Raw genomic sequence first — 13,861 nt, forward strand, 5'->3', positions numbered from 1 at the left:
TTTTTTTTTTTTTTTTTTTTTTGAATATCCTTCCCAGAAGAACTAAATATGATATGATACGACATGACAAATCATTTGATTGTGTTGAGCTCAGAGGATAGAGCCTAGAGTGGCCTGGTTCGTCTCCCAGTGGCTCTTCCACAGAGCAGAGCATTCTTTGGAATTGGGTACTCGTCTCTCAATGAAGTCGATGGCGTGTAAACTCTCAAGTAAAACTGTTGACCCAGGTACTGCCTTGCCCAGAATTCCGACCTTAAATTCCACATTCCCACGTTGTCCAGCGCCACATATATTGCAGTCCATGACTTCGGATACACCTGCCATGAACAACAGCTTCATCTTTCTTCCTCATGCTTCACAAATGGTTGTAAAGTAAATGAAAACTAGAGCTTGGTTTTACCTGAGTGGTACACCGTGCAATTGCGTCTCGTAGATTGTATTGGTTTCTGCTATTGGATGTCCATTGCCCTCCATCCATACTGAATTTTTAAGGGAAAATCAGCGAAAAGCCCAGAGAAATGAGGAAATTTTAATGTATAGTTTCATTACCCAACAACGAAGAAGGAGTAGCCATCGAGGTGCCAGCTCTGGATGAGGTCTTCGTTGTTCTGGAAGACGATTTCGACGAAAGCTCTGTAATCAGCGCCCATTACAGAGGTGTCTTCGTAGATTCCTGCACCGTTGGGCCAGTCAGAAATACTTCCGACCCGGAAAACTCCTCCTATTTTGAAGAAGTCGGCGACCTTCAGGGGAGTATCTGCAGGGATAAATGACACGCTGTTGACGGCGTATCTTTGCTTCCCGTTGACAAGCCCGGCTGAGTTCGACAGTACAATGGTTTTGGTCGTGGTGATGAGACCATAGTGATAAGAGCCTTGTGGGTTCGGCCGAGGCCCACTGGCTGTAAGGTTGGTTCTGCATTTGTATGGAAATTTTTGAGACTATTGGAGTAAAAGCATTCATAATCCATTAACTTGAAGCCTAGAGTTCCATTATTAGCGAGACTGATAGAGAGGTTACCTGATAGCTCGAGCTTGGTTGAGGGACCAATCAATTTGGATAGTTGGGCCACCGGGAGGTGGGCCTTGGACGGAGCCGGCGGAGTTGGCATAACGGAGAATAGTGGTGGTGGTGAGGATGGGAGTGGTGAAGCGAGAAGAAACGACAATGTAAAAGTCCTGAGCGGGCTGATCGGCGGTGACAAGAACGGAATAAGATTGGCCGACGTGAATGTCAAGGGAAGAGAATTCCGTTTGGAGGGAGTGGGTTCCTTCAACTTCGACCACCTTCAACCTGTGGCCTTGAATTCGGAAGTTGAGAGAGCTTTGGAGCCCCACATTTGAGATCCTCAACCTGTAAGTTTTTCCTAACAAAACACATATACACAACCAATGATGAGAGCTGCTTTTGTCTAAAATGTAAATTCAAGCCTACAAGTATATATTTAGACTTTTGAGTTTTGAGATCGGCTAGTTAGGGAGTTTCCACCCCTTTATAAAGGCTATTTTGTTCTCTTCTCAGCCGATAACAACTATTCATTAAAAACCACTCGAAATAAGGTATTTTCATAGCCTCCCTGAATCATTTAGAGCTTGATTTTTTCTGAATAGCATTGTTTTTAAAGACGAAACAGAGATGGGCTTCACTCAAGAACTTTTTCACTAAAAGTAGAATTACGTAGAGCTTTCTTAATTACCTTGTTCCACGTTGAAAGGGGCAGTTCTGTTGGGTCCACGACCATTGATGAGGATTCCGTCGGGGAGTGGAAGCATTGAGCCATTGTCTAGTTGGGCCCTCAACGTCTGCAAAACAAATCTTATAGTTTAAAATGGCTACACTTCAGGGGAAAAGAATAATTCCATAATATAATGCTTTAATCTATATTTAGGTATGTGAAAGATTCTCTTTCTATATTCAAGATAACTCGCATAAGTTTCTTGTTTACTTGAGATGGAGTCACTATCTCAAGAACAGATAGATAGATGTTTGTAGTTTCTCACCTTTCCAATCCAAGCAGATACCTAATGGTCCGTCCCTCTTACTAAAAGTGGGTAATGAGCAAAAGGAGAAAATGAGGCACTTTTGGGTTCACTTCGTTGTCAAGTGAACTATTTCAAGGAAGGGAGTTGGCGAGATTCATGTATAGAAGGGACTAATTATAAGACCAAACCAAACAACCAGACAAAAAAGATAGATTAGATGTGACCTTACAAGATTTTTATGTGTTTCAACAAAAATTTGAAACTAAGTGAACGTGGGTATTCTTTATAAAGATTAAAAATATTTTCCTACTAGACACATTTTAAAACTTTGAAGAGAATTCTAAAAGAAAAAACTTAAAAAAGAAGGTGGGCTTGGACAGTTATAAATGGTATCAAAGCCCGTTTGAGCTCTGTGACCCACAAGAGAGATAGAGTATAAGATTTCACGTCGATTGAAAAGGAGAACGAAACATTACTTATAAGAGTGTGGAAACATCTCACTAACATATACTTTTTTAAAGGTCGAGGGAAGCCGCAGTCTAAACAATATAATATTTAATAGGACATCTTTATCTTTTCTAACTATGGGAGTAGGAGAGGGTTAAATTAACGAGGGATCCGAAGTTGGAGGAAAGCGCGTCTGGGGGAGCCTGGGAATCGGCGCCTAAACTGAGACGTAAGGGCGCTTTCGTTGGCTGGAATGCATACAGCCCAACCATACAAAAAGCTCCTTTCAAGAAAGAATAATAATAATAATAATAATAATATAAAGGGCCTTTCATCAAATAGACGCACATGCCAAGAAACCAATTAAATTCAGCTTATGATTATCACACCGAGGGGCAGCCATGGCCCGCAACATGAACAACCATTAAAGAAAGAAAGTACCCTTTAAATAATCCAGCTGTTAATCTCTGTAGAGAGAGAGAGAGACTAGAGAGAGAAGCAAAAAGGTCTTGAAAAGTCAAATATTACGGATCAGACAGTCGTCGAACTCAGCAATGGTCGGTCTACCGACAGAGGTAAAATAAATAAATAATAATAATAATATGATTCATATTTGTCACTTGTTTAATAAATAATTTTTTTCTTTCACCATTTGTAATAATATTATTTAATTTTTATATTTTTGTATTATAAAAACTCGTTATATTATAGTAAAAATATAAATGTATTTGATTGTAGTTCTTTCAAATTTAATTGTCCAATATTGAAAATTTTTCTCGTATCATTAATATTTAATATTATAACTTTCTAAAAAAATATACGGCCATTTTTTGAAAAAAGAGACCAAGTCTCAGAAAATTATTTATAATTTAGAAAGAAATTCAAAAAAGTCTAATAAAGAGATGATTCCCTATTCCCCGCCAATCTGGCTCATCCCGTGACCAATATTCAAGATTCTTTCACCCTTTTCGACTAGCCAGAGATTAATTTTGAAACTAATCAGATCGATAAAAGTTCAATGTTGGAATCTCTAGAATGGAAGGAAAAGGGATGGTCAGTGATTAATTACCGTATGATTAGCTTGGTACCAGTCGCCGATGAGGACAGTGTAATCGCCCGCGGGATCCGGGAAGGGAACGGGAATCCGGGGGCGACTGAGAATTCTGATCCCACCGAAACCACCGGCGGCCTTGTGGAAGCCGAGGGAAGGGAAGTAATAGAAGCTTCCGATCTGATCTTTCATTTGGAGAATGTAGGTGAAGTTTTTCCCTGGTGGAATAGGGCATGTTGTTCCGTACACTCCGTCCTCGTATGAGTTTCTCCTCTGTTGAATCCCATTCCTAATTTCACAGTTCACAACACAAATTTTCAGATAATTAAACTTCCAATTTAGACCAGCTTAATTAATGATAACTCGCAGGCATCATCTCGAAAAGGCTTCTTCAACAAGTTAACAGTTAAACCAGATCCAACCCCTAAATTTAGCGATTGAAACATAAAGAGAGAGTACGTAATCAATGTCGACAAATTTTCCAAATTAGCTTCATAAATTTCATATTTCTTCTTAATATTTCAACTCCAACTCTACACAAACTACCGAACACTTAGTAGCACGTTCTAGAAAGCACATTTTCACATTCAGGAACGAAAATGGAAATCTCGACTCAAAGTTTCCGACAGAGAGCGAGGAACAGAAGAATTACCAGGAGAGGAGAAACGGCTCGTCCAAGCTATTGAAGACATTGATAATGATATTATCGTTGGTAACAGAGTGAATATCAGGGCCAGGAAATTGGCCATTAATCAGAATGCCCTAAAAAACAGAGCAAATTCAGATCCATTGTAAACTGAACGAATCAACGAAATTCAACCGAAAACCTAACCTGCTGGGGGAGGCCGAGGGGGTAAATGGTGCCGTAAGTGACATTCCAGTTGAAGAACCTGTAAGGATCGTCGGCTCCAACAATGGCGAAGAAGGAAATACAGAGACAGAGGAGAGGTGGAAGAGAGGATCTCATTGAACTAATCGCCATTGTGAAGAGAGAGAAACGGCGATGGAGGATTTGGAGGAGTGAGAGAGGTAGAAGAGAGGTTTAAATTTAAGCGAGGTTCAGAGAGTAGGTGGTGAATGTACAAAGCCAGAGGAGTGGTAGCGGGAGTGAAAGCGACGTAGTTTCTCACTACTCAAATTTAAATTTGGAAAATAGATGGTAGCAAATTAGAATTTCAACTTTTAGGGCAAAAAAAAATAAAAAAAATTACAAGATATATATATATATTCTTATATGAGTGTACTGAGTTGAATTGGGTTGAAAAAATCTTTCGAACCTAACTCAAAATTTGGATTGGTTAGATTGGTGACCCGAATAACTCGATCACGACTCTCCACATTAGTATGATATTGTCCACTTTGAGCATAAGCTCTCACAGCTTTGCTTTGGGCTTCTCCAAGAGCCTCATCACAGTGGAGAGAGTATTCTTTGTTTATAAACTCACGATCATTCCCTAAATTAGTCAACGTGAGACTTTCATCATCCAACACAGAATTTAACTCAATCCAACCCTCTATTCTCGAGTCGGGTTGTCCAGTTATTTAAAAAAAATATTATTTATGTGCAATACATGTTACGTTAGCCATTAAAATCTCATAAAGTTCAGATATCAAACAGTTATAAGACCGACACCAAATGTTATATATTCTTAATATTTTTTAAGGTATGGTAGAATTATGTTAAATTGTAACCCTATTGTTCGGTTGGTCGGATTGACCTAACTGAATGGAACTTTCAATTTTCAAAAAGTTTAACTGAACACAAATCATCGAAAAAAACCATAAAGATATATTAAAACAAAACGTCAACTAAAGGTATATGATTCTCGTAGTAAGGGTTTGTTTGTTCAAAATTAGAATATATACTAAAATTTTAATTAAAAACTAAAATTAACGATTTCAAAGAGAAAATTGAATCGAAATTAAATAAACATTATGATGAGGTGTGGTGAAATAGGGTTGGGGTTGGGGTTGTCGGTGCGTGGGGTTGGCATACAATTTGAAAAAATGGGCACATGGGATGGCGTTGGCGCTTAGCAGAAGGCATGTGATCGGACCTTTCCATCTGGTTTTGGACTTAAATGTCTAATGCTGTGGGGTCCTTTGGTTGGGTCCCTAATCTCATATTATCATTATATTATTGGTTGGGTCCCTAAAATTAATATTAACTCAATCATTTAGTAAATACTAATTCAATCATTTAGTAAATACTAATTGGCACCGCTGTGTTCATTAAACTAACAAGATCGATCATAATGAAAAAACGTAAAAATTTAGTTTATAACAATTTGGGTCGATTTGCAAATTTGTAAAAATAGTTCAGTTTTTAGTGAATTGGAAATAATAAGGTACGGAAAATGAAAGGGACGAATAAAGAGGAAAGATTGGAGGAATGAATAGAAAGGAGTGATTAGAAGGGAACCGACAAGACAGAAGAATTGGGAACCACTTTGTCGTTCATATTGGGAAGATCCGTTCAAACCCCACTCAAAGATTTGCACACATAATAATAAAATTCAGATCTCCGAGACATGGTCGCGTTACTTATCCTCACTTCTAAGAGTTAAAATAAGATCGACTAGAGTTCTTACAAGCTGCAAATCCATGGAGAATGCATCATGATAACATAACCTTGTATGAACAAGAATGATGTTTTGGGTTTCGTTATGCACAGTTTCATTTAGTAGACATGTAGAAAACGCTTAACATGTCTACTGCAATGACAGTTCACAGACGGCTACTTAATGATAGCAATACTAACATGACTAATAATTGGGCATGGCAGGCAGCAAGAGTACTCCAACCTGAACTATGATGCATCAGTATATTCACGAACACAACGATGAGACATTTTAACCGTTATTCCAACTCATTCCTCTCTGGAAGTAGAATCCACTCCGGTTGAAGGGCTATCAGCAAAATATTCTTGATGTTTCACATTCACGCCATACTGTTCATCAAGTACCAACAAGACGGTTAGTTTGGATAAGAAACTACTAGATCTTCCAATGTCTATGATCAAAGGGTATCAATTACAAATGCACATTTTTAAGACTCCCCACCAAGTGTAAACTGCATAATGTTGAGGATGCACCATGCAATTTGAAGAACTAAAAAAAAATCACAAATTCTTCACAAGATTACAGCCTGCCAGGAGTTAATTACACAAATAAAAATCGAGCATATGTTAAAAAGAACCCACCTATAGCACCTTTTAAAAAGAAGAATGCATACCAGAATCAAACTAATGATCTCTTAAGCCTATATATGAAATAACCATCAAGCACAAGAGCTTAATAATTGAAAAAGGAATGAGAAATAAATAACATTTTGAGCTTACCTCACGAAGAGCCTTCGAGAGATCATCCATGGTCAATATTAAGCGCTTATCCTGGACCAGCAAAATGTTAGACTGGCCAAATAATTTATCAATCAAGAGACCCTGTGTTACAAAAAATGCACCTTTTGTTGTTTATCCCTTTTGTCTTTCACTACTGCTGCCTGTCTCGCCTTACAATGCCTACATTGCACAGCCAAATAAGTTTTATTATTATTATTATTATTATTATTATTGGGAAACTAAACTTTCTCAAAGAGAGTACACAAAAAAGGAGCCCATGAAATAGGAGAAAAATTAAAGAAACCAATTAAGTAAAATAAGACCTTATAGATAATTACAAAAAAGACTGTTGCCGCAACCTACAAAGAGACGTTGATGAACCTAGAAAAACTCTTACCAACCCAAGCAGCTAAATACCCCAACTGTTACAAAAGCATTTGAAAACCCACAAAGAAAATCTCCCCAGGTACATAAAAGGGCATGGGAAAGAGATGGTAGTCATTAAACGCCTTCCAAACAATAATAACGCAGTCATGGGGGTTGAAGAAGAAAAATTAATAGGTGATGATGTCAGCTGTAGAGGATTACTTGGAGTAAATCGTTAAATGTAATTAAATGTAAAGTTTGCAACTCAAGTTTTTTTTTAATTTTTTTTTTATCATAAGGTCTGCAACTCAAGTTATGATCATATTTTACTTGCACCCCTCATGCAAAATAAGAAAGAAGAAAGCAAGCATACTGGAGAGCATCACTTGCAACATCTGCAACGAACTTCTGCGTAGCAACAGCAACAAGCCTGATCCTGCAAAAGTGAACGCAACAAATAAAAAGCCAATTTCTAATTACAAATATTTCTTGCGATGGTGAACGCAACTAACGCCAATCAAAACTGAGAATCTCTTTACCTAGAAAGCACTTAACCAGGCCAAGGTTAAAGAATCCATCTCATAATAATCAAAGATCTTAAATGACTTATATCCTCTCCATTTTGAAAAATTTTAAACGCCCAACTTTAGAAGATTAAAACAAACTACGAAATGAAATGGAAAACAAGAGTAGAAGAATAGTTGGAATAGAACAGGAAAAAGTTCAAGAACTAGATGAACTTCCCCAGTGCACAATTCTCAGCATAGAAATGCAGCCACTAATAACACCATTCATTGAAATCAAAAGTCCGAAGCAATGACCGCTACCCAGAATACCACTATAAACACTAAAAAGGCCGTCTTCATGTTCAATAACACTACTACAGAACAAACCAGGTAAGCACATGTCACGCCCGACCTACAAAGAATAATCAAGAATTTACCCCAGGGCGAAGAATTCCCATTTCTTCATTGGGAATGAGGTGGGAACTGTCCTCCAATCTCATACTCGGTTCATTCATAGAGATTAAGTAATGTAGAGGCAACTTCCCAACAACAAAAAATCAGCAACAATAACCAACATTGTCTCTTTAAAAAAGAAAAATACTCGAAATAAGAAATCCCCTAATTGCAACCCCCGGCAGGATTAAGCATCACTTTGATCGATATTAGCAGTCAACAACCAACCAACCGAATAGAAAATTCCCAAGTACGATTAAATTGTGAAAATAAAGCAATACCAATCATAAAATTAGGAAAAAAAGATAAATCCATCTCATCTGTCGATCGAAAAACCGCGTTTTAAACCTAGGGTTTTGATGAACGAAAATAATAAAAACAAACGAAAAGGTACCTACAATCGAACGTCGGGACACTGAAATCCACTCTTTCCTAAGTAATGTTCCACCAACTCGTCGGGAATCTGTGAATGATAGCCGAAAAGAAAACACCGACGTGATTTGAACTTATAGAAAAACGCATGGAAGGAAAGAATCAACTCGGAGTTAAGCAGCATCCAAATGAGATCTTACAGTGGGAGTATACTCCATTAGAGATGCTAGAAACTCGGAGAGCGCTGCGTCATCGTCGTGCCTGCTCCCTGTCGCTTGTTGGCTATGGTTCATCTTCTTCGTCTTCCCTCTCTTCGAACGAAGCTCGTTCGAATTACTCCTCGATTTGAGAAGCTTTTAGAATTAGAATTTGCCCTTTATATAGAAGAGCCATTAGCCTACGTGGCCCTCGTTTTCTCGTCCACTTAAAACATTACTTTGCGTAGGCAACATTAAAAAAATCCAATAATTTTTTTTTAGAAGAAAATCCAATAATTTTTTTTTTTTTTAAATCCAATAATTTTTTTTTTTAATTACACTTTTTTAGTACATAAAACTTTAATTTTATAATATCTTGACTAAATTATTTTTAAAATATGTTTAAGTAAAAATACCTATGAACTTTTAATCATTAATACTTTAAATAAATTAGGTTTAAGAAATATTCATTAAATTTTAAAAGTAGCAATTAATTTTGTCGACACGTTTTACGGTTACTTTTGAAAGTTGTTTTACTGTAACTTTTGAAAATTCATGAATATTTTTTGCAACAATTTTCGATGTCGCTATCCTTAGTTTTTACTTAACTAGTACTCATACTTTTAACATAAATGGTTGAAATACGTATTTATAAATATCATTCGCATCAAAATGTGACCTTAAACTTTTTTTAATATAAAGATGGAGTGTAAGAGTTCTTCTTAATTCGACGTTAAGCTCTCCTCACTTTAGCATAAGGTGAACTATTTAATAAGCATACAACTTAGTTTTAAATAATGTATCGATATTAAATTATAGCATTTTGCGAGTATGGACACTACCCGATGAATGCAACTAAGTCGGTATCGTTCGAAAGAGAGTGACATTCAATAGCATTAAGAAAATGTGTATAAAGGTATTCATCTAACACTACAAATTTTCTCCATAAGCTGGTTCAGGCAAGCAGCAGACAAGGATGGATACTGAATGGGAAAGAATTATGACGTTTAGATAAGGAAAAACCAATACCAAACTAGCCAAATGAATACTTCTTCTCCTACACCATGAATTTGCAGATCTCTGCATGATATTATTAGCATCAGATACAAGAAAATGAACCTGTCTTTTATCTTCAACCCAGTGCACAAACTGTCGAGTAAGTCTCATCAAGTGAGAAGTTCAACAGACGTTTAGATTTGGACTCTCTAATATATATATATATATATATATATATATATATATATAGTGTGTGATAGGGAGAGAAAATGTGCATGCCTTATCGAATCTACTTCGACTTCTGTTGACTGTACCGTTGTATGCCATAGACGTCGATGATTCCAGGAGGAAAGACGGGGTCCGTTGCTGCCCGAACAGAAACCCTTGCCACCGAAGTCACGCTTACTGGAGGAGTTAATAGAGGACCAACGAGTGGTAGCTGGTGTAGTGGTTTGGCGTGTTGAAGAACCTGCAGGGAAATGTTTGGATTAGGATTAAGAGATTTGAATATCACATGATCAGATCCATTTTACTTGTCCAGAAACCAAAAACCAAAAACCAAACAGTTATCAAGCCAAGCGTTAAACTAATAATGGCGATGAGAAACCGAAGTCCATGGCATAATGGAAAGCCTAAACGAGAAAACAAATGAAGAAACCACAAGTTACCATTTCCAAAGGAGAGCCAATCACTCCCAGAGGTAACTTCATGCTCCCGACGTTACGGGTCCCGTAAATAAATCCCGGCCTCAAAATCACTCCTGAAACGTATATTAAAGAACATTTTATTCTCCACATAAACTGTTAACTGTAAAAGACAGGATAATTTAGAAAAGAAAAACATGTTAACGAAAGCCAATAAACAAGACCGCTTGTTAGCAGCTAAATGAAAGAGTATTGGGAGTATAGATTCATCTTACGTACTACAGGCAATATATCTGAACTGCACGAGCAAAAGTGCAAGTTAAAGAGTTTGAAAGTAACATTGACAGATCAGAGATCTAACCTCCATAAGGAAATTTAGTGAGGAGTTCTGTCTCAGCCGCTCGCTACACAAACGGAAACACAGATTTTGCATGAGCCACATCAATCCAAATTACATGAATTGTGAAAAGGATTTTCATAAGAAAACAATGTAATATAGAACTTCCATCTGCACAAAATGGAAAGATTGGTGACCCAGATTTCTGGTGGAAGTTAAATGAGTCATTTCCTCTATCAGTGTTCAATTTTCCTTAAAAACCCCACGACCATAGTTTGAATTGATCAAGAAAGGCATTAACAGGCTACATGATATATAAGTGTCCAAGATCTTGATTAATTACCAACTCTTGGAATAAAAGGAATAGAAATTCTACCTTTCCCTCATAATATCCCTGTAGCAAGTAATTGACCAAGCCAAAATCAGCAGCAGAGATATAGACATATCTCTTTACACCTGTAAGCGATTGGTACTGCCTTGGTAAGAGTCAAGAAGTACAGCAAATATTAAACTAACTACAATCATTTGACAAAATGTTGAAGTTAAGAATAATTGATAAGCCAAAAATTAGACTAGTGAGATGGAGACCAAAACATCTAGTTGGGATTTCTTATAGTTTTTTTGTTGGGAGGGGGTTCTCTCTACCCACGGCCCCAAGGTTGTACCTTTCTTTTGCTTTACTGCAGTATCATTTCTTATCGAAAAACGGGGGGAAAAAAAAAACTAAGGCACAAGAAAGAAAAGAAACACTCGAGCATCAGATAATTCTGCATTAGAATTGGAAGTACAGAGATATCAGCATTACAAGAAAAATAATGAAACATGCAATGCATATCAACGGAGACCCGTGAAATATAGGAAATTATTGGGCATAGGAAGTGTGGTTATTGACGTGAGGTGAGATGCTATCAAAGCATTAGAAGATTTAAGTTTTGACAGGAAACAGAAGGGTCTAGACTGCATAATTTCAGTTCATTTTCATAAATTTATTACCACATAAAAACTGCACCTTTATCTGCAGCAACTCTGATTGCATTGATATTTGCCGTCCCATTGATCTTGTACATCTGAGAATTGGAGCCAAAACCACCAATACAAGAGACCTAGAAATAAAAAACTAAAATTTACCAAAACTAGCAATCCCCGGCACAAGTAGAGAAATAATTTGCAGGAATAAGAAATGCTATATACAAGTAGAGAATCCTCCCTTTTCTAAATGCTACTTAGTACTTATTTAGTTGTGCGCATAAATAAGTTCGTTCCTGATCACAACTGAGAATAATAGCTGCTAGGAGTCTACCAACAGTATCCTGACAGTTAATCGGGAAGTGTGCACATAGAACTCAAACCATTCCATATATCAGTGGATTAATGTATACACAATAAAGTTGTAACTAATTTACAATTTAGAATAAGTTGAGGACTACATACAACAGCGGTAACACCGTCAAAAGCTTCATTCAGTGAATCGGGTGAAAGAAGGTTTCCTGGCAATGGGAAAAATAGTTTAGGCATTTTCACTAAGCCAGCACACAAATTTGACAGTTGAAAACATCTGGAATGGAATCAAACCTTGATGCCAAATTACATTGTTAGCCCAAGAATCACGTATTGATGATCTACCAGACCTGATAATAATAACAAAGCGCCATTATTGTGATGTCAGAATAAAGTTTCCAACACTAGGAAACTGAACAAAGACATTGAAGTTCCCATTCATTAAACAACAAGATGGAAAACAAATCGTATTATCTATAATAGCGATCGTTCTGGCCTGATTTCGCCGATACATTTTCATTAAGAAAATAGTGATTTGAAAGGCAGCATATAGCGATCCAGTTTCCAATAAAGAGTTCTTAAGGTTTTGAGCTGATTCTTTTGTACTTTCCATATTCAACATGTATTGAAAACTAAAGTGTACCTATTACAATCAGTTCCTCAATATGAAGGAAACAAATATAGATTTATATGATCATTCAAAAGTGTAGATCTTACGTAAAACAATCTAGGCGACATAAAAGCCAAAGATGCATATGCTCTTATATTGAAACATACCTGCTAAGGCTAGCAACTGTAAGACCACGATTTAAGGCTTCTTGACAAATATGAGAACCCACAAATCCATTTCCACCCAGCACCAGCAACTGATCAATTGCACATGCCACGGAGATAGCATTGATCAAACTCAAAGATACAGACAGAATTACAGAAATCACAAGCAACCCTTGTCCTTCTTTTCATATACCTTCTCAGTTGGAGGTGGGGGAACATTAACTGTTTCAGCTTCCTCGACCTTGAACGGTTCGTCGACCTTGTTAGAGTCTGTTGAAAATGGCCTCCCGCTCTGAAAAGCAGTCACTGTGCTGTACAATATAGTTAAGAAACAACAAAATGATTGCCGTTAATCACATTTAGTAAAAAGAGCTGCAATTGAGTCATAAATTATTCTTGACGTCAGGATTAGAAAAATTAAATAAAATATTGGGGCAAACGCCAATCACATTGTTCTCAATTTATCCCCACTGAGATCATGTCTGTCTACCAACAGACCGAACAATTCTACAGTCAAGATAATCAAAGTTTACAACTCTCGAGGAAGTCATTCCAGTTCGGATTCCTACAATAATGAACAATTCTGAAAAAAACCCGATTCACTAACAAATCTAAAAGCTCGAAATGAAATTCGAGCACCAAATTCAAATGAAATTCGACCTACACAACAGTATGGCCACCCCCGCCCCCTCCAACACCCTTTTGGTGGCGAATTCCGTATATATCCGATGGTTAATCGACAGTAAGGAACAAAATAAACCATAGAAGAACTGAAAGCATAGCAGAAACTGAATTCAATATACATTTCTAATACACCAGAAAAGAAAAACAATCCACCATTCTAAAACAAAATTAAGTGTCATAAGACAGAAGGAACTCACTATAACTTGGGAACCGATGATCTCGAATGGATCAGCCGCGAAACGATCGACCTCATTTCCGATTAACTACCGGCAATTCCTTCTCCCCTACTTCAACCAACGAAATAATTCTCTCGATCTCAAAGCTTGGGCGACGAACCACGATCAACAAAGCTAGGAGTTTAGGTTGTAAACTTTTCTAGCAGAGCAAATGAGGGCATAGGAGAGTGAGAAACGTGGCGCGCAAATGTTGAGACA

The 13,861-nt window shown here is 37.2% G+C and overlaps 3 protein-coding genes across 3 annotated transcripts; all 3 read right to left on the reverse strand.

Moving 5' to 3' along the window:
- Window positions 1-23: 23 nt before the first annotated feature.
- LOC111462565 (L-ascorbate oxidase homolog) lies at window positions 24-4,564 on the reverse strand. The gene is made up of 8 exons (XM_023106177.1): window positions 4,313-4,564; window positions 4,133-4,242; window positions 3,499-3,769; window positions 1,697-1,802; window positions 1,021-1,366; window positions 550-915; window positions 401-479; window positions 24-317 (listed from the first exon to the last, which is right to left on the reverse strand). The coding sequence occupies exons 1-8, from the start codon at window positions 4,460-4,462 to the stop codon at window positions 105-107; spliced, it is 1,641 nt and encodes a 546-aa protein (XP_022961945.1). The 5' UTR covers window positions 4,463-4,564; the 3' UTR covers window positions 24-104.
- A 1,507-nt stretch (window positions 4,565-6,071) lies between these two features.
- LOC111462992 (transcription initiation factor TFIID subunit 10) lies at window positions 6,072-8,885 on the reverse strand. Its single transcript, XM_023106821.1, has 6 exons — window positions 8,718-8,885; window positions 8,544-8,608; window positions 7,560-7,622; window positions 6,943-7,000; window positions 6,821-6,871; window positions 6,072-6,430 (listed from the first exon to the last, which is right to left on the reverse strand). The coding sequence occupies exons 1-6, from the start codon at window positions 8,808-8,810 to the stop codon at window positions 6,350-6,352; spliced, it is 411 nt and encodes a 136-aa protein (XP_022962589.1). The 5' UTR covers window positions 8,811-8,885; the 3' UTR covers window positions 6,072-6,349.
- An 810-nt stretch (window positions 8,886-9,695) lies between these two features.
- LOC111462895 (uncharacterized protein At1g32220, chloroplastic) lies at window positions 9,696-13,861 on the reverse strand. Its single transcript, XM_023106698.1, has 10 exons — window positions 13,625-13,861; window positions 12,937-13,054; window positions 12,747-12,835; window positions 12,264-12,319; window positions 12,123-12,178; window positions 11,701-11,794; window positions 11,068-11,147; window positions 10,716-10,758; window positions 10,379-10,470; window positions 9,696-10,179 (listed from the first exon to the last, which is right to left on the reverse strand). Exons 1-10 carry the CDS (start codon window positions 13,678-13,680, stop codon window positions 10,000-10,002), a joined length of 864 nt encoding a protein of 287 aa, XP_022962466.1. The 5' UTR covers window positions 13,681-13,861; the 3' UTR covers window positions 9,696-9,999.

Source organism: Cucurbita moschata, unplaced genomic scaffold (genome assembly GCF_002738365.1).
Source record: "Cucurbita moschata cultivar Rifu unplaced genomic scaffold, Cmos_1.0 Cmo_Scf00027, whole genome shotgun sequence".
In the NCBI taxonomy this organism is placed as follows: domain Eukaryota; kingdom Viridiplantae; phylum Streptophyta; class Magnoliopsida; order Cucurbitales; family Cucurbitaceae; genus Cucurbita; species Cucurbita moschata.

Bases quoted from the DNA above. Each gene is read 5' to 3' on its own strand.
- LOC111462895 (XM_023106698.1), bottom strand. From the start codon at position 13,680: ATGAGGTCGATCGTTTCGCGGCTGATCCATTCGAGATCATCGGTTCCC. The intron at 12,836-12,936 runs GTATATGAAAAG...GCAATTGATCAG, and splicing joins CCCCACCTCCAACTGAGAAG to TTGCTGGTGCTGGGTGGAAA. The intron at 12,320-12,746 runs GTATGTTTCAAT...TATTATTATCAG, and splicing joins ACAGTTGCTAGCCTTAGCAG to GTCTGGTAGATCATCAATAC.
- LOC111462992 (XM_023106821.1), bottom strand. From the start codon at position 8,810: ATGAACCATAGCCAACAAGCGACAGGGAGCAGGCACGACGATGACGCA. The intron at 8,609-8,717 runs GTAAGATCTCAT...TATCATTCACAG, and splicing joins TAATGGAGTATACTCCCACT to ATTCCCGACGAGTTGGTGGA. The intron at 7,623-8,543 runs GTAGGTACCTTT...TCACTTTTGCAG, and splicing joins CAGTGTCCCGACGTTCGATT to GATCAGGCTTGTTGCTGTTG.
- LOC111462565 (XM_023106177.1), bottom strand. From the start codon at position 4,462: ATGGCGATTAGTTCAATGAGATCCTCTCTTCCACCTCTCCTCTGTCTC. The intron at 916-1,020 runs GTAACCTCTCTA...ATACAAATGCAG, and splicing joins AACCAAGCTCGAGCTATCAG to AACCAACCTTACAGCCAGTG. The intron at 318-400 runs GTAAAACCAAGC...TGTTCATGGCAG, and splicing joins TTGCACGGTGTACCACTCAG to GTGTATCCGAAGTCATGGAC.